We start from the raw sequence: 25,752 nt of genomic DNA, 5'->3' as shown, positions 1-25,752 counted from the left end.
GTAGCCAGGGGTAGGAGAAGACCAATCAAGAACAAGTGACAACATCTACAGGCTGTTGAGACAGGGCAGTAGCAGCAATAAATGACTTATTTTCTTTAGTTCTTTGTATCTACAAGCTGTTGAGATAGGGCAATAGCAATAAATGATCGATTTTCTTCAGTTCTTCGCAAAGAAAATCTGAATTTTCTCTCTCCTTAGCATTCTCTCTTATCTCCTAGCTTTTTCACAGATGTGCGGCATTGAGATCACCAACAATTGAGAAATTTCAGATTTCTTTGTTATAAACCCTAATCTGCAGCAAAAATTAGGGTTTAGCAGCAGCCTTAGGAAATGTGCCAGAAATTGGAAGTTCCAAGACTTGGATTTAACAGGGCTTAAGCTGTTTTTATTCAAATTCAGGTGGAGGAACTAGCAAATCAATGAATTTGGGACACATCTCCATCAAAGCGGGTGAAGGCCAATTGACTGCTTGAATCAAGGGGCAAATCAGATTGAAGACTTGTTGGTCATTTTGGACAGCAAGGCAAGTTGGAATAGCGAAAGGGATTGGCAGAATCCCATTGTACATCAACTTCTTCTTCAATTAAGTTAAAGAAATATTGAAAGGGGTGTCAATTTTGGAGCCAACAGGTTGTTCATTGTTCAAGATTGTAAGCTATTTTGCATTTCTAAGTTTTGTAATAAATGTTATTGTTGTAACTAAGTTGTAATCAAGGAATCACTAGCCATCTATGGAACCTAGGACCTCGAGATATTAGTTGGTGCTAAAGGCAAAAGTTATAGTAAGTTATGTCTAACAGGTACTAGGTGGTACCCAGTGTCAACTTTGAATCTAGACCAATTTATTGGCCACTGAAGTCAATGGTGACATTAGAGACAAGAGATTAATTAATTAATTAATGCTAGTCTAGGGATGAATAACTGCTTAGGGACACTTGGGAGACAAGTTGGCCTAGCTAGTTTAATTATTGGCTGGTGGATTTTTTTTATTTTTGGGTACTAGATAATCATAGTTGACAACATACGTTTCATACTTTCATACGTGTACAAGTATGAAAGTATGATTCAGACTTGTGGGCTGAATCATATGTTGCCCTAAATTTTTGCTTTAAAAACTAGAAATATGTAAGAATGATAAGTTGAACCTTGGTAGGAATTGTAAATATTTCAACAAAGCTTATACTCTAAAAAACAAGCATAAAAGACAATGAAATTTAACAAGGGAATTGTATGAATTTAGAGGAGTGCAGGCTATAGAGCACTTAGAACTACAGCATGGGAGAGAGGGAGAGGATGAGGCTGAGCACTCAACAATTAGCACATTGCAATATGCATGGGTTGCGCACATGCTATCCTATGTTTCCACATGCTGAGCACACTACCCTAAATTTGAATTTCTGCATATGCTGCCTTGGTTTTGCACAGTGCATAGGCTGATGATTGATCTTGTTGGTTGCACGCGGACAGTGGCTGAGGTGTGTAGGCTGCATATGCAGATAATCTACATGGGAAAATATTGAGATTGCAGCAAAAAATGTCACCAAGCAAAAAGTAGCAATTTTGACAAGTTGGGAGCTATTTTTTAATAACCCAAAAAATTGACAAGTATGAAATGGCTTTTCATACGTTTGAATACCAGATGTTTATAGACATCTGATATGCTGAATCATACACATTTGAATCCAACTATGAGAATAATTATTAAATTAATATTCAGAATTAATATTTTGAAAATTAATTGAATAAGATGGATAATGCTTGAAAATGGGATTAGAAGGTTGCCACTTGGCAAAACTTACCCATGCAAGTGGGAAAGACGTTTTTGAGGTTGAGAGAGAGAGAGAGAGAGAGAGAGAGAGAGAGAGAGAGAGAGTCTTGTGCAAGCTTAGAGAGAGAGAGAGAAGGCTGCCATAGTGGCAGCTTGAGGGCTGTTTCAGCCAAACAAGATCGTATTCAGTATGTTCCATCAGTGGAGACAACTTTCATGGTTGTCTAGGTAGGGCAACAACTGATTTCCTCCATTTTCTTACAATGGAAGTTTGAAATTGCTCTCTTTGACATTCTCTCTCATTCTATAGTTGTTTCTAAACTCCTCTTAGCATTTTTCAATAGTTTGAGTCATCAAAGGTAGAGATATTGGAAAATCTCTATTGTGAACCCTAATTTACAACAAAAATCAAGGTTTGACAGCCACCTGGGGATGTGTGCTTAGAATTGAGGGCCTAGGACTTGAATTCTGGCAACTGAAATTGAAGAATTTCAAGGAGATTCAAGAGGCCAGCTAGTCAATGCCAATTTGGGGCTAAATTTGTCTTGCAAGGAGTAGGGTAAAGGCCAATTTCGTAAGCAAACCAAGGGGAAAATTGGTTTGAAGGCTTACTAGTTAGTTTTGACAGCAAGAGACATTTGAATTAGTGGAGGGGATTAGAGAATCTTAGTTGTACTCCATCCAGTTGTAATAAAAGCTAAAGAAATACTGCAAGGGGTGTTTTAGGACCAATAGGCTGTCCATTGTCCAAGATTAAAGTGGTAAAGTGCGCATTTCAATTTATGTGGATTAATTACTTGTTGTAATTAGTGTCAAATCAGGTTAGTACCACCTTATCCGAGGAGAAAGGTTGGTTTCATTGGGAGGGATTGCTCCTCAAATGCCTCGAAGAAGTGCTAGAGGACAACAAATTGCCCCCATTCCTCCTATAGCCAATTAGAGGAGATGGGACTGCAAAGATACCTAAGGCTTGTCCTTAATTGCTCTATCCGTCAAAAGACTTCGAAGGCAGTATGGAATGCTCTTGAACACATGTTTGTGGCTAGGAATGCGGCTAGAATCTCTTACTTGAGAAGAAAGTTGGCAAATGTACATATGGATGAGGGTGATGGCATGACAGATCACCTTACCTATATACCTTTTGTACGATCCTTGCACTCAAAAGATTTTTGTTAACAAAGATGCCATTTTTGCTGAAAATGCAGCCTATTCTCAAGATTAGTTTGATATGCCACCCACCTATGAGTCTAGTGATGTCTTTGAGGGTCTTTTGCCACTTGCATTGGGATTGGAGTTTGTTGTAAATGTAGGAACAAATATATTACAGCAAGTTGTTGCTGCTCCATCTGCCCAGATCAGCCCTTGGTTGATTATGTTTTGCCTTCGGTAATGGACTATGTAGTTGAGCAAGAAAGAGCTGTTGTAGATGCAGCAAAAACAATCTCCAGGTTGTTACAGACTCTCTAGGAGAGTAAGATTGATGCTCTTCTACCTCAACGTACTAGAAAGGTTGGTAAATAGGCTGATTAGAATGCAAGGGGACACATTGTGTGTAAAATTTGGAAGTAGATACTCTTCTTGATGAGCATACATTCATGAGCTCACTTTTGAATGAGGATGAGCCTACTTCATTCGATGACACACATCAGGATGTGTATTTGCATGCCATGGAAGAGGAGTTGGAACCCATTGCTAGTAATGGTACTTGGGATCTTTTTGAGTTGCCACTTGGCAAGAAGTCTATTGGCACCTTAATGTGTTTTTACACTCAAATGCAAGGTTGATGATTCAATTGACAGGTACAAGGCACACTCGGTTGCTAAAGGCTATACTCAGAAAAAAGGTATAGATTATGAGGAAACTTTTGTTCCTACATCCCACATGAGTACAATTAGATGTGTTGTTGAAACAAGCTCCTCGTTCATGGTATTCAAAAATAGATGCTTATCTGAATAGCAAAGGGTTCAAGAATATTCCAATTGCTCCTACTCTATACATTAAGGATGAAAGGGGGGGGGGGGGGGAAAGAGGGGCCTTGTTGGTCATATTCTTTATGTGGATGTTATGCTCCTCACCAGACCTAAAGAAGATAGAATTGCAGATTTTAAAGCTGAATTGAAGAATACATTTGCTATGTTAAATATAGGCCTTTTACATTACTATATGAGGATTTAGTTCACCCAAAACTAGCATGTTATCATCATGTCACAATCATAGTATGCGGAAAAGCTTCTATATAGATTTAACATGTAGGATTGTAAACCTATGAGTACTTTGATAGAGCTAGTAGGATTGTCTCCGTACGTAGTATGGATTGATCTGTACGGCATGTATTCATATGATGGGTTATGGAAAATAGACACTTTTTGGCCACCTCTCCTTTAAGCCTACAACTTTCTTTTTTTTCTTTCTCCTTTCTTCTTCTTTCTTATTTCTCTCTTCCCCAAGCCTCTCTCTCTCTCTCTCTCTCTCAAGCTTCTCACACTCTTTTTCTCTCAAGCCTCTAATCTCTCTCTCTCTCTCTCTCTCTCTCTCTAGCCTCTCCCTCTCTCTCAATCCTCTCTCAAGCTCACACCTCTTTTATTTGTATAATTATTCATGTATGAGCATCCACTCCCATCTATGTAGTTGTAAGTTGTAGGTAGCAATAACACATGGTGCATGCAACATTAGGTTTTGGCATGTTACCCTCAAGTATTCATCTTATATACTCTAATAGCATTGCTATTTAGACATGAAACATCTATTCTATTATCTTTAGTCCAAAATAATCAAGTTAATTTTCTTTTGTACTAATATCGTATTGTACCTCATAAAATCTTAAGGTATCATTTAGTACCGTATTTTATCGTAGTGTACTATATCTTACATTTTGTACCTGACAGCTATGGTTTGAGCTCGGGCTGAAGCTTTCTATGCATGATGGTAGTAAGATGTTTGATGTAGCAATTCATAGCCATGCCATTGGATGCCTTATTTATCTTTACAACACACGCCTTAATATACAAATTGCAATATCTTAGGTAAGCAAGGCTATGCACAGCCCATGTGCAGCTCACTGGCAAGCTATTAAGTGGATCTTCTGTTACTTGTAAGGTACTCACGACGTATGCGTTGATGTTTCCTAGGGCAGAGACTTGCAGTTACAGGCTTAGAATGATTTAGATTGGGGTGGAGACTTAGATATTTGGTAGTCTACTAGTGGACATTATTTCTTTTTGGGCTGTTCATGCATTTCATGGCTTGGCAAGAAACAATATACAACGGCTACCTCGTCTTGTGAGGTTTGAGTACATGGTAGCCTTCAAAGCAATAGTAGAATGTGTATGGTTGTGCAGATTGTCAGCCAATCTATAGATTTTGTTGGAGGGTCCTACACCCATTCTCTCGGACAGTCAGAGTGCTATTGTAGTGGCACAAAATCCTATATTTCATGCTCGCGTGAAACACATTGAGATTCATTACCATTATGTTAGAGAGAGAACTTATGTAGGAGAGATCAGCTTGATGTATGTTCCCACATAGAAAAATGTTGCAGACATTTTCACCAAGGCTTTACCATGTGAGAAGTTTGAGGCTTTACACAAGTCCTTGAACTTATTACCCTTTGGTGATTGATGAACCTTGTACTTCACATTGGCAGCACTGCAAGGGTGTGCTAGAATTTGCCAATTCTAGGTAGTGCCCGATGTAATTCGTATGGTGTTTGGACACTTATTTTAAGTGTCAAAGTGTGGTGTGGACATTGTTAGGACTTTAATGTGGTGACACTAGGTCCTAGAGTTCGTTAAATTAACTCTGTTAGTGTTTGGAAGGTTGACTTTCATTCAGTTGCTTCACTAGAGTGAATGCACTCTCTTCTACTCTCACTATCACTGTCTACTGTCTCTTGTTTCTCCCTCCATAGCCAATTCCAACATTGAATAGTCAAAAGCTGTTTCAAAGGGCTGTCAAGTGAATAAGAGGTTTGTTGTCTATCAATGAAGTTGGCTGTTATCCTCCTCCTCTCATTGTTTTCTTATCCCCTGCTGCTGCATTCACCCAATTTCTCCTTTGTGATTGTGTAGGAAGATTGTTCAACCCTCAAGCTTGCTGCATGGACTGTGTCTACAGGCGTGTGGATTGCTTTGTGAAGATTTTCAGGTGGCTCTGTTGTTTCTGGACAGATTACTAACTATGCTCTCTGCTTGTATGTCTGAGTAGCACACAACATGTGGGCACTTTTGGGGCATCCCACACCTTTTTTACCATCATAAATAGCAGCAGTCTATTGAGGGTTTCCTTGTTTTCAGTCTATGTCACTGCCTCTGTTAATTTGGGGCTGAGGATTGAAGAACCAAAGACATATAGATGCTGATGGGATGGAGGTGACATGCTTGGGGCTAGTATGCTCTTGTAATTTTACTTTTGAGTAATACAACCTGCAAGGCATCCTGGAGATTGCATCTAGTTTGGTGTTTGTGCAGGCCTTATGGGTTATATCTTATTTTTAATTGACTTTTCAGTTATGTTCATGGATTTTATGGATGTTATCAATGGCCAATGACTGTAATTAAGCCTTAAAAATTAGCAAGAAACAAGCTCAATCTTGTTACTCTTGAGGTCCAACACAACATGTCGTAAGTACGATTGAAAATAAGAGACATGGAAAGAGACTTTGTTGGTTCAGTGTTTGTTCCTTCGAGTGGTCTTAGATTTTGGATGTTTGATGCTGCAGTGATAACTTGGAATCTTGCAAAAGTATAATGAACTCTTATCTTGCTGGCTGCTGCAGATGCTCTTCGAACAAGCAGACGGGAAATGACTATTGCAACCAGAGGTAAACCATTTCTTTAGAGGTAGTTACTTAGGAGACTGGTAAGTGAGTACCTTCAGAAATTCAGCTTGTTCATTTGTGATATTATAAGCCATTGAGGTAGCTTGATCCCAAACTAGAACAGTCAGACAATTCGTGCTGCTGCTTCTATTATAGGAAAGTTGTGATCTTTACTAGGCCATTGGTCTCAACGAGTAGAATGATTGACAGTTATAAGGCATGTGTTGCAGGTATCGAGCGTGAAATAAATACATTACAGCTTGAGGTAGAGGTTTATTGCTTGTTTTGTATGAAATGGCCCCTTTTTGTTTGGTACTTTCTAATTTACTTCTGCAGTTGACGTTATCCATTAATCATTGAATGACCCCAGGAAAAGAAACTTATCGCTGAAATCAAGAAAACTGCTAAATCAGGCAATGATGTAGGTGTTGAAGGCCTTTTGGTTCTTTAAGTTGCTTCTTCTGAGCTGTTAATCTAAAGGTATTTGATGATTAATTTGCAAGGTTGCAATTAAAATATTAGCAAGGCAATTGATAAGACTGCGACAGCAAATAGCAAAACTGCAAGGAAGCCGTGCTCAAGTGCGGGGTGTTGCAACACATACCCAGGTGGGTTTCTAAATACATGGTTTGTGGTTGAGGGTTTGATAATTTAGCATACCCATTAGTTCGAGGTTCAAATCAAGAGCTTTTTGTGGTGAGGGTTTGTGGTCAAGGGTTTGATAATTTAGCATACCCATTAGTTCGAGGTTCAAATCAAGAGCTTTTATGATGAAGAGATGGTGCAGTTGAGAACTGAAGTATACTTATTTATCCACAGGCAATGTATGCAAACACTGCAGTTGGAGGTGCTATAAAGGGTGCTACTAAAGCTATGGCAGCCATGAATAAGGTTAGGAGTTTTGACATAAGAGCTATTGTTTGTGGTGTACCATAAGGATGTTGGTTTCAGGCTTTAAGGTAGTTGTTAAAAATTGTTGCAGGTGCCCTGTGTCTGCTACTCAACTACTGCTGAGAACAGCGAGTGGAAATTAGTCTAACTTGTTTTCTGTTTATGTAGTTCTCCTGTTTATGGACTGTTTTGTTTTCTCAGGGGCATGAATTTTTCTGTATAACATTTTATTTATTATCAGATATAAAATTTACTTGTTTTTATGCATGAGTTTGTTTGCATTTTTGTGCACCAGAAAATGGAACCAGCAAAGCAGGCAAAAATCATGCAGGAATTCCAGCGGCAGTCAGCTCAAATGGACATGACGGTAGGAGAATTTTGTTTTCTTCTTATCATTTTCAGATACATATTTAAAACATCCCTTTTTTTTGGATTCCCATCACAGTTCTCCTCCTAAATGCTGACCAAAAGTCTCTTTTTTATAGTTTTATGTTTCTTTTCTGCATGCGATTTACACTGTGATACCATCGGCTACAAGAGCAAGAGTCCCTTTTTTATAAAAGTGTACAAACAGATTTTCTTCAAAAGTTTGTTTTTGTTGATGGACCATAGCTGTCAAGAGTGAAGGGAGACAATACAACAGAAGGTAAATGAAAGACAAGTGCAGGAGAAAATTTAATTAGCAATAGCACATGCCACAAATTTGAAGGTGCAATGGATGGATGCTACTATGCTCTTACCCAAACTTAGGCTGATCTAAACAAATGCTGGATGGAGGACAAACAAATTTCGGAGAGAGGACTGTCAGCATTGAAGAAGAGAGACTGTGGTGCATTGTAATTTATGGGGCCATTCAGTCCTAGTACGTACAAGATAGTTGGTTGACCCTAATCAATGTGTCACAAAACAATGCAAGTTTCTTAATTTTGCTTCTCTATTTTTTTCTTTTATTCTTTGAAATCTCAGAATTTTTTCCATCTTGCCTATAAGTGTACAAGTTAACAGCCAATGCTTTCTGGAAGAATAATATCCATGGGAAAACAAGATTTCATCAGACACTTATTCAAGACACCATCATAGATATCTATTCTTAATAGTGATGCTATAGAGAGCTCTATAGTCCGCATATAGGCAGTAATTTCTTTTTCCAAAAAGAACAGATGAGCTAGTATGGCTCAAATCCTTTTCCAGTTACTCATTTACCTGCCTCATAATTTCCTCTTGTTGTGGGCTGACTCTACAATAAAACCCCTTAGGTAATTAAGGACCTCAATTTAATGACTTAAGGCTTTTTAGGAGGCAACTCTTTATCAAAAAATAACAGCATACTAATCCAAAAACTTAGATCTATCCTGATTGAGAAGGTTTGTGTCCCAAGAGAATTCACATTCACATAATCACTTACATGATTTACATATACCAAGTAGTCAAAAGGAGATATTTTTATTTTGTTCTTAACTTGAATATGAGATACAAGTGGAATAGTCTGCCCTTGAGCATTGGATTTGATTTGTAAATGCTTGGGTGAGTAAAGTGGACAAACTTGTGCTGATAATCAAAATGAGACTGCAGATCATAGTGCCACGCATAACTTTAGAGGTACAATAAAAAAATCCTTAGCCTACCCTTGAATACTGATTGTCAGGTTGGCAAACAATGGCCCTGTTTTAGTTTGTAGCCCTCAAAAGCAACATCGGCACTCTTCTTTTGTCCTAATTGTTACACCTTGTGGAGATATGCTAGGGTTTGCAAAAGAAAACACAATGTATGATCATGATGAAACACAATGAACACAAACACTAACGCAACATGCAAAACTGAAGAATGGAGATAAAAAGGATTGAATATTGAATGAATGTGTACACAATGCTCAAGGGCAGAGCGTCCAACAGTTGATGGTTTGAGGCTGAGGAAGGTGTTGGAGTGTGTCATCCACTAGGGATGGATACCAAGTCCAAAAACCACTAGTTGGAGCTGAATCTGATAAGGCAGTGGGAAGGCAGCAAAAATGCAGCATGTAGGGGAGTTGTCTGTGTGACCTCCAGAAACTGTATAGCAACAGGGCGGCTGATCAAACTTGAAAATGCAGGTGTCCACCATGGTTGGATGAATAGGGCAGAAGTTGGAAACAGCCTATCAGGAGTTGGGGCAGTCAAGAAAGCTGTCCGATTTGTAGCAGACAGTGACTAGCAGGCATGCTGTTGAAAACAGCAAAATGCAGGCAGCCTGAGGTCATGGAGCTCTAGCTGAATGATGACCTCAGAAGCTGGGCAGAATGCAGCCTGTATGAGCCTCCAAAAGGGCAGGTGACAACTGAGGATGACCACAACAGCAGCTGCAAGGTGATGACAGCAAGATAAAACCAAACATTGATGATGGCAGCCACTAGATGATGAAGGCAGCAGCAACAAGTGGCATGGCAGCAGTTGGAAGAGAGTGGGAAGCAGCAGGCGATGGAGTTGGTAGCCATGTGATGATGAAGACTCAGTGGAATAGGATGGAATTGGGGTCAAGTGATGATAAGGATGCAAGTGACCTAGTACACTCCTATTTACAGAGATGGAACAAACCAAAAATGTGGGAGCTTGCTTATGGGACATTGAAACAAACTAAGTGCATATGAGTTTTGGGGTTGTTAAATGAGCTAATGAAGGTTTATGTGTAATGCACATTTTTTAATCTTCATACCTATTACCTCCTCTCAGGCCCAATTTTGGAGCCAAGAGAAAGCAACTAGGGCATCAATCTTGTTGAGTTTTACTCATGCCTATGCTTACATAGGAGTGTCAATGATCTGCATGTAGGACAGTGGGGCACTTTTTACTCTCCGTAAGAGAGGTTTTTCCCCCTAGTCACATTATTCTTCATTTGTGTATTGATGTTACACAATTCGGTCACTTACCACACATTACACACATTTGTGTGTGAATGCACTTTAAGTCACTTACACAACCCTAAAGTCTTAAGGGTTGTACTTTGTACTTGGTATCTTACTTTTCAATCCATCAAGTGTTGAGCTGTGACCACACACTCTCTCTACTGTTGTGTTCACTCTGAAGCTGTATTGTTGTTCTTTGACTTATACAATTGGTATTGGAGCAGTCTCGTCACCTGTCTTGTGACCTGTGAATCTGTTGCTAGCTTCAGCCTGCACAGTCCCGTCAGCGAAGAAACAGCCATCAGCTCCTGTTTGCTCCCGTTTGCTCAGTTCGTCACTTGCCCTATGCCACGTCAGCAATGCTGCCTTGTTTCTGATGCCACCAGCTGCTCTGCCAGCTCATCCATGCTCCCATCGCCTTGGTTCCTGTGCAGCTTCCTCAGCTTGAAGCTGACCACCACGTCAGCACGTTTTCAGCTGTGCAATCACTGTCAGAAACCCTAATCTGCAGAACAGTCTCAAACAGCCACATCAGCAGTTGCCATAGGTATATTTCATTATTTTATTCAGAATTTCAGAGCCAAAGCAAAGGGCTTTTCTATCTTTGGTAGACGTTGGCACATGTATTGTGGTTTCAGTCTGAAATTGATTGAAATTATGCACATTGGACGGTCAAATTTCGGGGCTTTTGTGTTTTTGGTGCTGTTGAGCCTCTTATGACATTGGACAGCGTGTTGCTTGCTGAAATCTGAAAAATTTCAGCACATTGAGGCAGCGGTGGTCAAGTGTGACACGATTTAGTTGATTACAGCTTGGCATTTGCTGTAATTTCTGGAAATTTGAAGATTTCCAGGTGAGCCAGCTTTTGTTATTTGCTCTTGTGCATTTGATTGAGTGACATCTATCATGGTAGCTTAAGGACGGAGTGATGTCTTCACTTATGTATCAAAAGAGAATATATTGGATAGCAACAAGTATTCTTTGTGGTCATTCATGATGAAGAACGTGCTTGTTGCAAAAAATCTTTGGGATTATGTTAGTTGGGAAGAAATACGTCTTGGTGATTTGGCTCTTGCAACTCCTCCACAAGGAGGTCGTGGCCAAAGGCAAGAGGGTGTAGTTGCAACCTCTCAACAAGGAGCAGGACGTGGACAAGTTGCTGCTCAGCCACCACCCCCAAAGAACAATTGCATAGAAGGCTTGGGACACTAGGGATGCCCAAGCATTGTCACTTATTGCATTGGCAATTCAGTGATTGATAATCCCACATATTCGTTCTGTTGCTACTTTATGAGTAGCATAGCTTACACTTGAGTATATATTTGTTGAAAAAAATGATACTCGCATTTGTTTTTTGAAGAAGGAGCTTGAAAATGTGAAGATGGAAGGAGGTGATGTATGCAAGATTACCTTTAAAAAATTGAGGACTTGGATAAGCAGTTGATGAATGTAGATGAGTATTATTCTGATGCTCAGATGATTTCTATGACTTTGAACTCATTGCCACCTTATTTGGCCTTTCGTACGGCATTGAATCTTACAATGCGGGTTTCTACACAACCACTTACTTTTCTTTAGTTGGTTAGCTTATTGTTGCAAGAACAAAGAAGAAAGAATAGTGAAGTGGATGTTGTAGATTTTGAACAAGCTTTTATGGCAAAACAGAAGGGAAACGACAATCGGCTCAAAAATGCTCCGCAGAGTTTTGGAAGTTTTGGAACTTCACGAAACAACAAGAAGCAAGGGGACACACAAGCCAAGAAGGGTAAGTGCCATTACTGTAAAAAAAAAACAGGTCATTATATCACAGAATGCAAGAAACGCATTGCCAAGGAGAAAAAGGAGTTTGGGATGTTCGTTTCAGATACACCTTCTATTGCTACTACTATAGAGTCCGCGTTGTTTGTCATTGATCGTGACTACTGTTTTTACACTTGCAGTTATGATTCTTTTTGGGCAGATAGAGCATTGAGCTGTACAGAGGATGCTAGTGTCAAAAGATGGTGTACCAATGAGACAGTAGGGTTGGCGGGAAGGAACACGGAGTGAACTCAGCAAACATGGAGAAGAGAAAAGAGAGAAGAAACTCTGATGAATGGAATGATGAAGTTCTGAATCATGGAGTGAATGTGATACAAGGAACCAAGGGTGCCGTAGCACAAGGAAGATGATGAAGACAGCCACGAACCACAAACCGCAATGTCCTCCTGAAGGGGTGTGAGGGTAGTGGAGAGGTTGGAGAGAAGAGGTGATGGACTGAATGAATCAGCCGTGAGGAATGAATGAGAGAGTGGCCTATAAATAGGCACAGTCAGTCTAGGATGGCGCTCCTTTTTGGGGTTGCAACCCTAAACGCAAAACGCAGAAATGCAAAACCGCAAACTGCAGGTGAATGGTTTCTCAACACCCCCTCTCAGGCCCAAAAAGAGGAACAAGAGAAGAGTGAGGTGGAGATGCAATGCTTATGCAACAGGTGTCACTTGGACAGTGTCCCTCGTGGGGAAATTGTTCACTTGCCCAAGCGCTCTAGTACAAAGATAATGAAAACATGCAATGCATAGGAGGAATGTCGGACTTTGTGTGGTGCCGAGAACCATAAGGATATGCCCGTACTCAATCTCAAGAGGTGGTTCCATGTTGACCAAGTGACCAAGGCAAGAAGATGTAGAGAAGGAAGAAGATGTAGAGGATCCCTAAGATCCAAGATTTCCACCGAAAAGGTAACCTGTAGTAAAGAATAGTAGACCGAGTGAATTGGAGAGCCCGAAACTCAACATCGGGAGAGAAGCCACTAGCTACGTGCATCCATGCTAGAAGGAATACGAAGACCTCGTCACCAAGTTGTGGCTGAACCTTCGAGGTCCCGATCTAGGTGGTACTTGAAGATCCTGGGTATCAGTAGAAGAGATGACTAGTCAAAGACAACCACCCTAAGAAAGTAGAGGATGCGTGAAGAACTTCAGGTGGAGTAGGTTTCCCCTCTGAGGTGGGAGGTGGAGGGGCCCCCGTTGAAGTCAAGAAGAAGTAGATGCCCCCTCTGAGGGAAAAGAAATAACATCCCCCTCTGAATCCCCCTCTGAAGTAGATAGGGAATCCAAAAACTCATGGATCACGGACTCCAAAATGTCTCATGACGAAGGAAGTGCCGCAGATTGTGTCGAAGAAGGTATCTGGGATGTCGAAGAGCTCCCAGAGGTGGCCTCTCGAACCTAAGTAGTCGAGGATAGGGAAGGATGGGGCTTAGAATGAGCAAGAGGTGGGTAACAGTCGCTTTCTCTCAGTGGAGTGGACCGGGTAGTCGAAGAAGAGGAAGGAGTCGAGCAACCACTGTCTCTCGAAGGAGCGGACTGACGAGGAGACGGTATCAAACAATCACTGACTCTCGATGGAGCGGACTAGAGATCCGTAGATCGTGGAAGCCACTGTACCTAAAAATAAGTGGGAGAAGATTGCTGCTGGCATTGTGACAATCTCCAGGAGGTTGTAGTACCAATCGATCCTCCATGTGCTCGAAAGGACTTAGTGCGCATTGGATGCGTCTTATTGCCTTGAGTATAGTACTCTGATAGCCGATGTAGAATGATCTCTGTGGCCCAGAAAGGAGAGGTGGCACAAGGAGTGCCTGATGGAAGACGTATATACTCTGGAAGGTGGGGAGCAAATGTCGAAGTCAGCAAGCATCGGTGGTGTGTCCGGTGATGCCACAGTAGGAGCACCCAGTAGTCTAGACATCTGTCGGCAAAGAAGCCATGGATACCAGTGTGCCTTGCTAAAGAAGGAAGAGGTTAGCCACCATAAACTACGAACCGCAATGTCCACCTCAAGGGGTATGAGGGCAGTGTGTAGCACGAACTGCAATGTCCGCCTCAAGAGATGGGAGGGTAGTGGAAGGGCTGGAAGTGAGTTGCCAGTGGGAGGAGGGTGTGACCAGCAGTAAGAAATCAACCAGTAGAAAAACGCAGGTGAGGAGAGATACTAAAAACGCAGGTAGCAGGTGAGAGAAAGACTAAAAACACAGGCAGGACGGCTTGCAGGAGAGAGAAAGACTAAAAACGCATGAAAAAAAAGCAGCAGTAGTCAATATGCTGAAACCAGCTTCGAACAGTGTGTGATAAGCTGGAAGCAGGCGCCAGATTGTTGTAGACAGCAATAACCAGCTTGGACCGCGATGTCCTTCGTGTTTGGGGTGTGGGCAGCAAGTTGAAATACTTGAAATCTGCAAAAACGAGATTGTTTTCTGAATGGAGAGTGATCGGCAACAGTCATTCTGCTGTAAACAGTTGCAAACTGCAGATGGAAGGCTGGAAATAGGCGCCAGACTCTAGATGACAGCAAGGGACAGCTGAGACTGCGATGTCCTCCGCGAAAGGGGTGTGGGCAGCAAGTTGAAAACACTTGAAAGCTGCAAAAACGAGATTTTGATGCAGCGGAAGAAGAAGAGAAGTGGATTCCGAACCCGCCACCGGTCTTTGCCTTCATTGGAGTGGAGGATCTTTACCGCTGTTTGAGCAGATCTAGCTCTGATACCATGTCAAAAGATGACGTACCAGCGAGACAATAGGGTTGGCAGGGAGGATCATAGAGTGAACTCGACAAACATGGAGAAGAGAAGAGAAAAGAGAAGAGAAGAGAGAAGAAACTTTAATGAATGGAATGATGAAGTTCCGAATCATGGAGTGAATGTGATACAAGGGACCAAGGGTACCGTAGCACAAGGAAGATGATGAAGACAGCCACGAACCATGAACCGCAATGTCTTCCTAAAGGGGTGTGAGGGTAGTGGAGAGGTTGGAGAGAAGAGGTGACGGACTGAATGAATCAGCCGTGAGGAATGAATGAGAGAGTGGCCTATAAATAGGCATAGTCAGTCTAGGATGGCTCCCCTTTTTGGGGCTGCAAACCCTAAACGCAAAACGCAGAAACGCAAAAATGCAAATTGCAGGTGAAGAGTTTCTCAACAGCTGGCACTTGGATTTTTTGACAGTGGTGCTTCTAAGCACATTACATCTTGCAGGGATTTGTTTAATTTTATTGTTGCAACTCCTATTGGCAAATTAGTGCAATGTGCCAATAATGCATCTTATCCTGTTAGAGGTGTTGGAGAGATTGTTTTGAAAGCCATTGATGGCTTTACTCTGTTGCAGGATGCTTTCTATGTGCCAGGGATAAAGAAGAATTTGTTGTCCATTTCTTCTTTAGCAAAATGTGGAATGCAAGTCAGTTTTGATGATGATAAATACATGGTCAGGGAAAAGGAATTCTTGACTTTGGTACACATTGGCACATTATGTCATGGACTTTATGAGTTAGATGCTCACTTGGTTGATCAGTTAGGTTATTTGGCATCTACTCTTACTCTTGCTATGTCACAGGCAGAGTATGAATTGCTCGTATTGGGTATGTGAATCATGGCAGTTTGATGCTTATGTAGTGTACTCAGATGTTGGAAGGCTTACCTCTCTTGGAGAGCTTCATTACCTTCATTGATGACTTTACATGTTTCTGTTGGGTTTATTCATTGGTTAAAAAGTCAGAAGTATATGATGCATTTTTTGCTTTTACTGCACTCGTGGAAAATCAATTTGGCTGTCAGATTAAGACTCTCCGTCCGGACTAAGAGGGGGAATATATGTCTTCCTTGCTGAATACTTCTTTGAAGCAAAAAGGCATTGCACATCAATTTAATATTGCATATACTCCATAGCAGAATGGGGTTGCAGAAAGGAATAATTGGTCAATCATGGAGATGGCCAGATGTATCTTGAAGGCTAAGAAATTGCCACATGTATTTTGGATGGAAGTAGTTATGTGTGCTTGTCATGTTTTGAATAGGTGCCCTATTAAAGCATTGAAAAATATAACGCCTTTTGAGACTTGGAAGAGTTGTAAACCTTCGGTTGGTTACTTTGGTACTTTTGGGTGTCTTGCAGATGCTCATATGTTCTATGCTAAGTGGAAAATGGGTCCTCAACCATGGATGTTGAGGCTAAGGGAAGGAAGAGGAGCTAGATGTCGGTCTTCGGGTGGTACCGAGAACCATGATGTGAGGAAGCATCGAAATTGGAAGAACAAGATAGAAGTCACTGCCATGATAGCATCAAAGAGAGATGCTGTACGATCCACCTCAAGAGAGGAAGCCTCTGTCAAAAGATGACGTACCAGCGAGACAGTAGGGTTTGCAGGGAGGAACACGGAGTGAACTCGGCAAACATGGAGAAGAGAAGAGAAGAGAAGAGAGAAGAAGCTCTGATGAATGGAATGATGAAGTTTTGAATCATGGAGTGAATGTGATACAAGGGAACAAGGGTGCCTTAGCACAAGGAAGATGATGAAGACATCCATGAACCACGAATCGCAATGTCCTCCTGAAGGGGTATGAGGGTAGTGGAGAGACTGGAGAGAAGAGGTGATGGACTGAATGAATTAGCCGTGAGGAATGAATGAGAGAGTGGCCTATAAATAGGCACAGTCAGTCTAGGATGGCGCTCCTTTTTGGGGTTGCAAACCCTAAACGCAAAACGCAGAAACGCAAAAACGCAAACTGCGGGTGAAGGGTTTCTCAACACCCCCTCTCAGGCCCAAAAAGAGAAACAAGAGAAGAGTGAGGTAGAGATGCAATGCTACATGTTGAAGAATGCTCATGCAACAAGCGCCACTTGGACAGTGTCCCTCGTGGGGAAATTGTTCACTTGCCCAAGCGCCCTAGTACAAAGATGATGAAAATATGCAATGCATAGGAGGAATGTCGGACTTTGTGTGGTGCCGAGAACCATAACAATATGCCCGTACTCAATCTCGAGAGGTGGCTCCATGTTGACCAAGTAACCAAGGCAAGAAGAAGAAGAGGAGGAAGAAGATGTAGAGGATCCCTAAGATCAAAGAGTTCCACCGGAAAGGGAACCTGCAGTAAAGAACAGTAGATAGAGTGAATTGGAGAACCCGAAACACAATCTTGGGAGGGAAGCCACTAGCTCCGTGCATCCATGCTGGAAGGAATACCAAGGCCTCGTCATTAAGTCGCGGTTGAACCTCTGAGGTTCCGATCTAGGTGGTACCTGAAGATCCTGGGTATCAGTAGAAGAGATGACTGGTCGAAGACAACCACCCCAAGAAAGTAGAGGATGGGTGAAGAACTTCATGTGGAGTAGGTTCCCCCTCTGAGATGGGAGGTGGAGGGCCCCCCGTTGAAGTCGAAGAAGAAGTAGATGCCCCCTCTGAGGGCAAAGAAATAACATCCCCCTTTGAATCCCCCTCTGAAGTAGATAGGGAATCCAAAAACTCATGGATCACGAACTTCGAAATGTCTGATAACAGAGGAAGTGCTGCCGGTCGTACCGAAGAAGGTATCTGGGGTGCCGAAGAGCTCCCAAAGGTAGCCTCTTGAACCCGAGTAGTCGAGGGTGGGGAAGAGGGTGGGAAAGGGTGGGGCTCAGAATGAGCAAAAGGTGGGCAACAATCGCTGTCTCTCAGTGGAGCGGATTGGGTAGCCGAAGAAGAGGAAGGAGTCGAGCAGCCATTGTCTCTCGAAGGAGCAGACTGACGAGGAGACGGTATCAAACAATCACTGTCTCTTGATGGAGCGGAATGCAAATCCGTAGGTCGTGGAAGCTACTGTATTGGAAAATAAGTAAGAGAAGACTGCCGTTGGCTTTGCGACGATCTCTAGGGGGTTGTAGCGCCAATCGATCCTCCATGTGCTCGAAAGGACTTAGTGCGCATTAGATGCGTCTTATTGCCTTGAGCATAGTACTCTGATAGCCGATGTAGAATGATCTCTGTGGCCCGGAAAGAAGAGGTGGCACGAGGAGTGCTTGGTGGAAGACACATATACTCCGGAGGGGTGGGGAGCAATGGTCGATGTCGACAGTCTCTGGTGGGATGACCGTTTGTGCCGCAGTAGGAACACCCAGTAGACCAGTCATCTGTTGGTAAAGAAGCCATGGATACCAATGTGCCTTGCTGAAGAAGGAAGAGGTCAGCCACCAGGAACCACGAACCGCAATGTCCGCCTCAAGGGATGTGAGGGCAGTGTGAAGCACGAACCGCAATGTCTGCCGCAAGGGGTGGAAGGGCAGTGGAAGTGAGTTGCCAATGGGAGGAGGATGCTACCGGCAGTAAGAGGTTGCAACCAGTAAAAAAACGCAAGTGAGGAGAGAGAAATACTAAAAACGTAGGCAATAGGTGAGAGAAAGACTAAAAATGCAGGCAGTAGGAGAGAGAAAGACTAAAAACGCAAGTGAGAAGAGAGAAAGAATAAAACGCAGGCAACAGGTGAGAGAAAGACTTAAAAACGCAGGTAGGACAACTTGCAGGTGAGAGAAAGACTAAAAACGCAGGCAGCAGGTGAGAGAAATATTTAAAAACGTAGGCAGGACAACCTGCAGTTGAGAGAAAGACTAAAAACGCAGGTAGGACAGCCTGTAGGAGAGAGAAAGACTAAAAACGTAGGCAACAAGACTGTGATGACGTGGCAGGCTATACGGCAGCACGTCTGCACAGGAGCAACAGTCGCCTGATTGAAATCAGCTCCAAAGTGCGTGAAGAGGGCTGGTAATCAGGCGCCAACTGATGGAGACAGCAATGGATAGCTTCGGCTGAGATGTCCTCCGCGAACGGGATGTGGGCAGCAAGCTGAAACATCTAACATCTGCAAAAACGAGATTTTGATGCAGCGGATGAAGAGAAGTAGATGCCGAACCTGCCACCGGTCTTTGCCTTCACTAGAGTGGAGGATCTTTGCCACTGTTTGAGCATATCTAGCTCTGATACCATGTCAAAAGATGATGTACAAGCGAGACAGTAGGGTTTGCAGGGAGGAACACGGAGTGAACTCGGCAAACATGGAGAAGAGAAGAGAAGAGAGAAGAAACTCTGATGAATGGAATGATGAAGTTCATAATCATGGAGTGAATGTGATACAAGGGAACAAGGGTGCCTTAGCACAAGGAAGATGATGAAGACAGCCACGAACCATAAACCGCAATGTCCTCCTGAAGGGGTTGTGAGGGAAGTGGAGAGGTTGGAGAGAAGAGGTGACGGACTGAATGAATCAGCCGTGAGGAATGAATGAGAGAGTGGCCTATAAATAGGCACAGTCAGTCTAAGATGGCGCCCCTTTTTGGGGTTGCAAACCCTAAACACAAAACGCAGAAACGCAAAAACGCAAACTGCGGGTGAAGGGTTTCTCAACAGCCTCCATGTTGGTAGAAGAGCAAAACTCCTAGGATGATGAAACCATGAATGGAATGGTGCACATCCCACTAACCGTAGGAGGAGCAACAGCTTGCAGCTTGAGAAAGATGGAGTTCTTGGCTGGCCATGCTCCCCCAAGCTCCAAACTGGAGAAGAGTGTTGTAAACATAGAGAGATACTCAAAACATGATCTCCAAAATGGAGAATGATTAGCATCTAATCTTGTAGATCAATCTGGTCTTGTTAGGTTGTGACATCCATATCCCAAGTGTTAGGTGGAAAATGAATAGATTCACAGTTAATAACGTCTTTTAATGTGGTTTGATAGACTGATTGTTGTTATGCATGGATATGTCCTATGCTAAGTGGAAAATGGGTCAACTGAATGATTTCATGGAACATGGTTCTAAGATCTAATGACATACAGAATATGAAGGCTAAATGTCTCACTAACAACATGGATTCTTTTGGAAGCTTAATCCTAACATGTGTTGGATACACAATTTCAGAACTTACAGTGAATGTTTCCCAACTAAACAGTTATAGTCAGCTCCCTTGCCAGGCAACACATAGTTTTGGTGGCTACTTGAAGGCAATGAAGTCAAAGAATAGTTGATCCAAAATGATTGAGTCAGTGTTCACTCCTACGAAAGTTGCCACTCCATGATTTGGTCACATTCCCTGAGAGAAAAGTGCAACCCAAACCTTCCCATCAAGTTTAAATAATTTCACAATGTTTGTAAATGATATTTGCATATTTGTCAGAAACTGCTTGAACTGAGTTTTCATTAGGAATTCTTAACATCATCATCAGTTGTTTGTGCCATTGCTGATCCTCTGTGGCCTGTCAACCAACTAAAGAAGTCACCTTTTGATGTAATCACAAACTGAGCTAAACAAACCAGCCTCCCAACCAACCACAACATATGACAATCAAGTATCTCCAGCCATTAAAAATCACAATCAATGCTCTGGTTCATATCATTAGGTTCTACCCTAACTAATGAACAAAGGCATCAAAACCTTTGTGCTTTTTATCATTATCATAGCCTGCGACCTTGTATATTCTGGTTGATGATTTATTGAAGCAGTAAAAAGAGTTACAAATCACAACATGCATATTCGCTGTACATGGCAGACAGAGATGATGTCAGATTCTATTGATGATGCTTTGGATGACGACGATGCTGAAGAGGAAACTGAGGAGCTCACCAACCAGGTTGGTGTTTCAGCACTTTGAAATGAATCTGCAGGTATCTTAGCTGTTTGATAAATGTAACCCTGGTTTCCTGCCATTTGTAGTCAAATATGTGAAATTTGTAACAGGTGCTTGATGAAATAGGCATTGACATTGCTACTCAGGTTAGTCAAGCCTACATGGCATCACGGATTTACCTGTATGCTTTTAAACTATTGTATATGTTGCCAGTTACATGGTTTTACTTTGTTTACTTCAGTTGTCTTCAGCTCCCAAGGGGAAGCTTACGAACAGAAATGCCAGTGGAGCAAGCAGGTAAAATTCTTTGGCTGTCTTTTGCCAAAGGTTCATTAATCCCGGTTGTAGTCAATGCAAGTTGTACCTTTGTAAGGATATGTCTATGAATAGCTGTGGAAAGAAGGTGAAGTGAATAATGGAGGTTTCTAAAGACCTGAACAGTTAAAAGCACGTAGCACCAAAACAAGGACATCTAGTCCATGTGTGTGTGCATGTGTGTCAGTCATAAATGTCCTCTTTGGGTGGAAGTGCAAGGTTCCCTAATTATCTTCAAGAGCACGTGCCTTTCTTGCAATCTTGCTTGTTAAAGTGGTATGATCGCTGAGGTTACAGGGAAACAGAAACAAAAGTCATGTGCTATGGATCCAAACAAGAAGACTGGTGCATCATTGCTATCAGCTAGATTTTACAGGCTCAAATGACGGTTTTGTCCAGAGACATGCTATGCTTGCCACAAATTTAGTCGCATTTCAAACCAGTGTCATACTGTGCTATATCTGCCTCCTACCATTCTGGTTCAATTGGATGTTGAGGCAAACACGTCAAATGTCCAGCCATGACCTCAAATACACAAGCCAAAACTTAACAAGGAAAAGGGCAATCAAGATGTATTAGTGGCCAGCCTTAACAATGACCAATAGAAATTACACAAGGATGATAGTCTCCCCAAAAACAGCCTTCCTCTATGCAGGATGTCCATTATGACTAGATCTTGGATGCCCACTTCTTCTAACAAGGTGATAATATTACAATGGCCTGCCTCATGTGATTCTAAAGTCCAATTGTGCTTGTAAATAAGGACTCTACCATAACAAGTTCTAATATTACTCCAATGACAAGTACTCAAGAATTAGAAATGCTCATAGAATTGTGGAGTAATTTAACTCAGTTTTTGATTGATCATGCTCTTTGTATCAAAATCCTAATTCTGAATCAAGAAAGATTGCCTTCATTTGTCATCTGGATAAACCTAAAACATGTTTGGCCCATACCCATTGAGTGATCAAGCGTTCCACTTTGTGATATGAAGCTGCAATAGGAACAGTATGCACAAGCTGCACCTGACATACAACTTGATAACCTATTTAATACATGTTATCCATAAAATTGAGCCACATACCTCGTCTTGAAATGTTTGTTAACTTGAAGGATGGCATTTAAAACAGAGATTGGTGAAATCTATACCCATTGTAGACATCATAATTCCATCAGAATTTGTATTGTAGGACACAATGAGGCAAATTGTCCACGACAAATGTATGAGAGCTACTATAAAGCTTATTGATGGAGCATAAAGGCTTTCAGTAGTTCGTAAATATATTGCACCTCTTCACAGTAGTAATGACATCTGCATGGTCTCTAGATCATCCCTGTCATCCATTAACATGTCAGTTCAGCCTTGCAAGCTTTCTAAAAATGGCATGTCAGCACCTTATGCAGCACATTTCCTCTCACACAATTGAGTGCCATGAAGTTCCTAAGAAAGATTCATGCTTTGAAGGAGTGTCGCTGTAGTGAGAGTTGTTTATGTGGCATTTTTGTAATGCTGCTGAACCTTTGAGAGGAGGTACTTGTGTTCTATGGTAAGCAATGATGGTTTGGATCTACTGAAGTAAGGATATCGTGAAGGGTGGTGGGCGTTGTGCTCCGCAAAGTGTGACTGCTTGATCTGTTATGATCCCTCTGAGTTATGGATAGTGTGTCAATGATGCTGTAGTGGTAGTGTCTGACAAGCTTGATTTGGAGTGAGTATTGAAGAAATTTGTAGGAACTGAGTGGCCCATTGACTTTGCCTCTGTCTTTACTCTCCTACTCGTTAGTTTCTCTCTATGTGTGTAGAGCTCCACATACTCCATCACCCTACGGAGAGCCCCAAAACCATCTCGAAAAAGGTAATGTAATCTTCTTGTAATCCTATAATAATCAGTCAATTGCAATTAAAGCTCACAATGAAAATGTAGGTTCTGTGGATGTGACCCCTAGATATACATAGGACCTAGCTAACTCTAACCATATCCCCTTCTAGCTAACTCAACCATATCCCCTTCAAGAGGAAATTTATACCCTGTTCGGGTCACCCAAGCTTGTGTTGTTGTGAAAACCATCAGCTTGGTCCTCCCAAGGCTCATTGTCAATTCTCTATCCATGCAAAATGCCTGCACTGCATCCATATGTCTCTGCGGGCCCCATTGTCAATCCTCTATTCATGCAAAATGCCTGCAATGCATCCATGTGTCTTTGCAAGCCCGAGAAAGAAAGATATATTAATGTCTTTTGAGGCCAAGAATGGCCTATGAGACAAAACCTTGTACAATGATGACTGCCAATTGACATTGAAATTTGGTATACTAGAGCTAATAAATAGTTCTGTGCAAAGAGGCTAAAGTGATATACAATGCAATGTCCATGTAGGGGTACAGTGAAAGGGATGGTGGAGAGGTCCTATGCACAGAGACACAGAGAGAGAGAGAGAGAGAGAGAGAGAGAGAGAGAGAGAGAGAGAGAGAGAGAGCTGATTCACTTCATTGAACACTTTGCAGCTCTAAGGTTGATGAGTTGGAGCAAAGGTTTGCAGCTTTACGGAGCTAAGGTAAATTGAACTGTAAGCATGTTTGTCTCTCTTCATTGTGTTCTGAGTGTCATTTGGATGGTACAAAATAAAGCAACTAAATGGCCTGCTCTAGCTTCTGCACTCGTGAGGACGCCTTCACAGTTGAGTGGGAAGCACTTGGTCTTGCAAAATGTTGTGCATTTCAAGACACAAATAGCACATAAATTTGTATCTTTAGAAGGAAATTGACATTTGACAATAAGCCCAATTCAAACCCCCTATCTTTGTCTCTTATCTGCGTGCTTTCTCTCAGACATCCCCTGGGAGTTTTGATCCTTGTGCTTGCTGCAGACGCACAGAACATTTGCCTGAGAGAATGTTGATGAAAAGGTGGTCTTCTAATAGTAAATGGGCTCAAGTGCACAAATGCTGTAGCTTAAAGACAGTGGCTTATGACATGGGGCAGTTACGGTTCCAATTACTTTACATAGGAAGAGCTTGAAGCTCCAGTCATTTTTGCATAGGAAATGCCAGCCATACCACCAGTATTGAAACATTTGCATTGGTGTTGGTGCGGGGAACATGCAAAAGGCTACTGCAACAATGTGTGCCTTCTAGCATGAAATAGGGGTGATCCACCCAGGTTAGAAGCAGGCGTGAGTGTTCAGGGAAGCCATAATTGATCAAATTTCCATTTGTGTTTGTAAATACTATACATTTACAAAGCAAATGATAATGTATTTAATCAAGATCAAGCTAGCTACTGCCAATACTGCTGTGGATGAGATAACCTGCATCATTTATTCCTGAATTGATTTTTTTCCAACTCATTTGAGTATAATCTTTGTTATGCTGTTTACTTGACTTCACTCTTCGAACATTGATTGCAAGATAAACAGTTTAACACAAAAATTAAGTGTAGACTTTAACCACATTGCATCGCAAGTGCAAAAGTATCTTGCATAAAAGATTAGGAATAATATAGGGCACAAACAAGCATAGTGAGTAACAAGTCAATAACAAGGAAAAATGAATCAAGATATTCTGTTTAATAATCAAAGCCAAGTGGGTTTTTCTTTTCTTTCCTAAAGCTTAGGAGTAGAGTAGGTTACAAACAAGCATACTGAGTAACAAGCCAATAACAGGAAAAAATGAATCAAGATATTTGGTTTAAGAATCAAAGCCAAGGGGGTTTTCCTTTTTCATAGTAATATGCTAAATAGTAGTACAAAGAATTGAAATTGAATGGGAAGCATTGTAACTTACTTCCATATAACACATGGCTGGAACCATTTGCATCAATGTGCATTGCATGTGTCTTACCTCTATTGCATACTTGAATTGAGTATGTATCAGTCATTGTACACTTCCCTTAATATGACTTAATTCTTTATATCTTACATGGATTTATATTATCAAACAATAATTGGTCTAATCTTATAAGCATATAAACTTTGGCTAAAAACTATGTGTCGTGGTCTTTATATTGTTGATGAGCGCCTTTGAGTTAATAATCAATCTTGTAAGGTCAAAACTTAGGGAACACGTCTTATGATCATGTTGATTATGTGTTATACCATGTATAATTGGAAAAGTAACATGTCTTATGGTAAGTTGAAAATTACCAATCTCTTAATATATGATCATAGAAGTAAAAGGTCTCATGACATACATACTTAGTTTGGTGAAATATGAAATGATTAATACTTTTTTCTTAAATTATTTAAAGGGTCCACTTGTTCATGGTGATGTTTCAAATTCTTAATATCCAATTGATTTGAATAAACATTTCAACGAAGAAAATAGCCTTTTGCTTGAGTATATTTATATATGAGGTAAACATTCTTTTCACGTGCTTGCCTTTTGCAACCAACTTACATTCCTTCTTGAAATCTTTTAGAGTAGTCATGTAGATTGAACTTTACTTGCAAACCTTGCTTAACCATTTGCCAAACAAAAATCAATTTCTTTGTAATGTTAGGCACTCGTAGTACATTAATTAAACACTCTAATCTTGTTATCTTATCTAGATGATGAGTATTATATGAGTAATATGATGTGTTGTATCATCACTTGTTTTCACCAAATTAGGCATTTTATGATTTTTTATTTTTAAAAATTATTTTGTATGAGACTTACATGGCTAGAAGTACATGAATCT

General features: G+C 41.3%; 1 protein-coding gene across 2 annotated transcripts in view; it reads left to right on the top strand.

Annotated features, from left to right (window-relative positions):
* LOC148038811 (vacuolar protein sorting-associated protein 2 homolog 3-like) overlaps window positions 1-24,455 on the top strand; it is a 33,333-nt gene extending 8,878 nt beyond the window's left edge. Inside the window, exons 2-12 of one of the 2 annotated variants that reach the window (XM_087674676.1) lie at window positions 6,543-6,587; window positions 6,815-6,849; window positions 6,955-7,005; window positions 7,088-7,192; window positions 7,404-7,475; window positions 7,771-7,842; window positions 20,684-20,764; window positions 20,872-20,907; window positions 21,003-21,058; window positions 23,581-23,630; window positions 23,943-24,455. In XM_087674676.1, the coding sequence (XP_087530802.1) occupies window positions 6,543-6,587; window positions 6,815-6,849; window positions 6,955-7,005; window positions 7,088-7,192; window positions 7,404-7,475; window positions 7,771-7,842; window positions 20,684-20,764; window positions 20,872-20,907; window positions 21,003-21,058; window positions 23,581-23,629 (602 nt within the window). In that variant the 3' untranslated portion in view covers window position 23,630; window positions 23,943-24,455. Of the gene's footprint in view, window positions 1-6,542; window positions 6,588-6,814; window positions 6,850-6,954; window positions 7,006-7,087; window positions 7,193-7,403; window positions 7,476-7,770; window positions 7,843-20,683; window positions 20,765-20,871; window positions 20,908-21,002; window positions 21,059-23,580; window positions 23,631-23,904 lie in introns of both variants that reach the window. The other variant, XM_087674677.1, reaches the window with a different exon arrangement.
* The last annotated feature ends 1,297 nt before the right edge of the window (window positions 24,456-25,752 follow it).

Source organism: Lygodium microphyllum, chromosome 3 (assembly GCF_053477565.2).
Source record: "Lygodium microphyllum isolate KBCC chromosome 3, Lygodium_microphyllum_v1.1.10, whole genome shotgun sequence".
Taxonomy (NCBI): Eukaryota; Viridiplantae; Streptophyta; class Polypodiopsida; order Schizaeales; family Lygodiaceae; genus Lygodium; species Lygodium microphyllum.
Note: the sequence above shows the minus strand (reverse complement) of the source record. Positions and strands in the feature narration are given on the sequence as shown.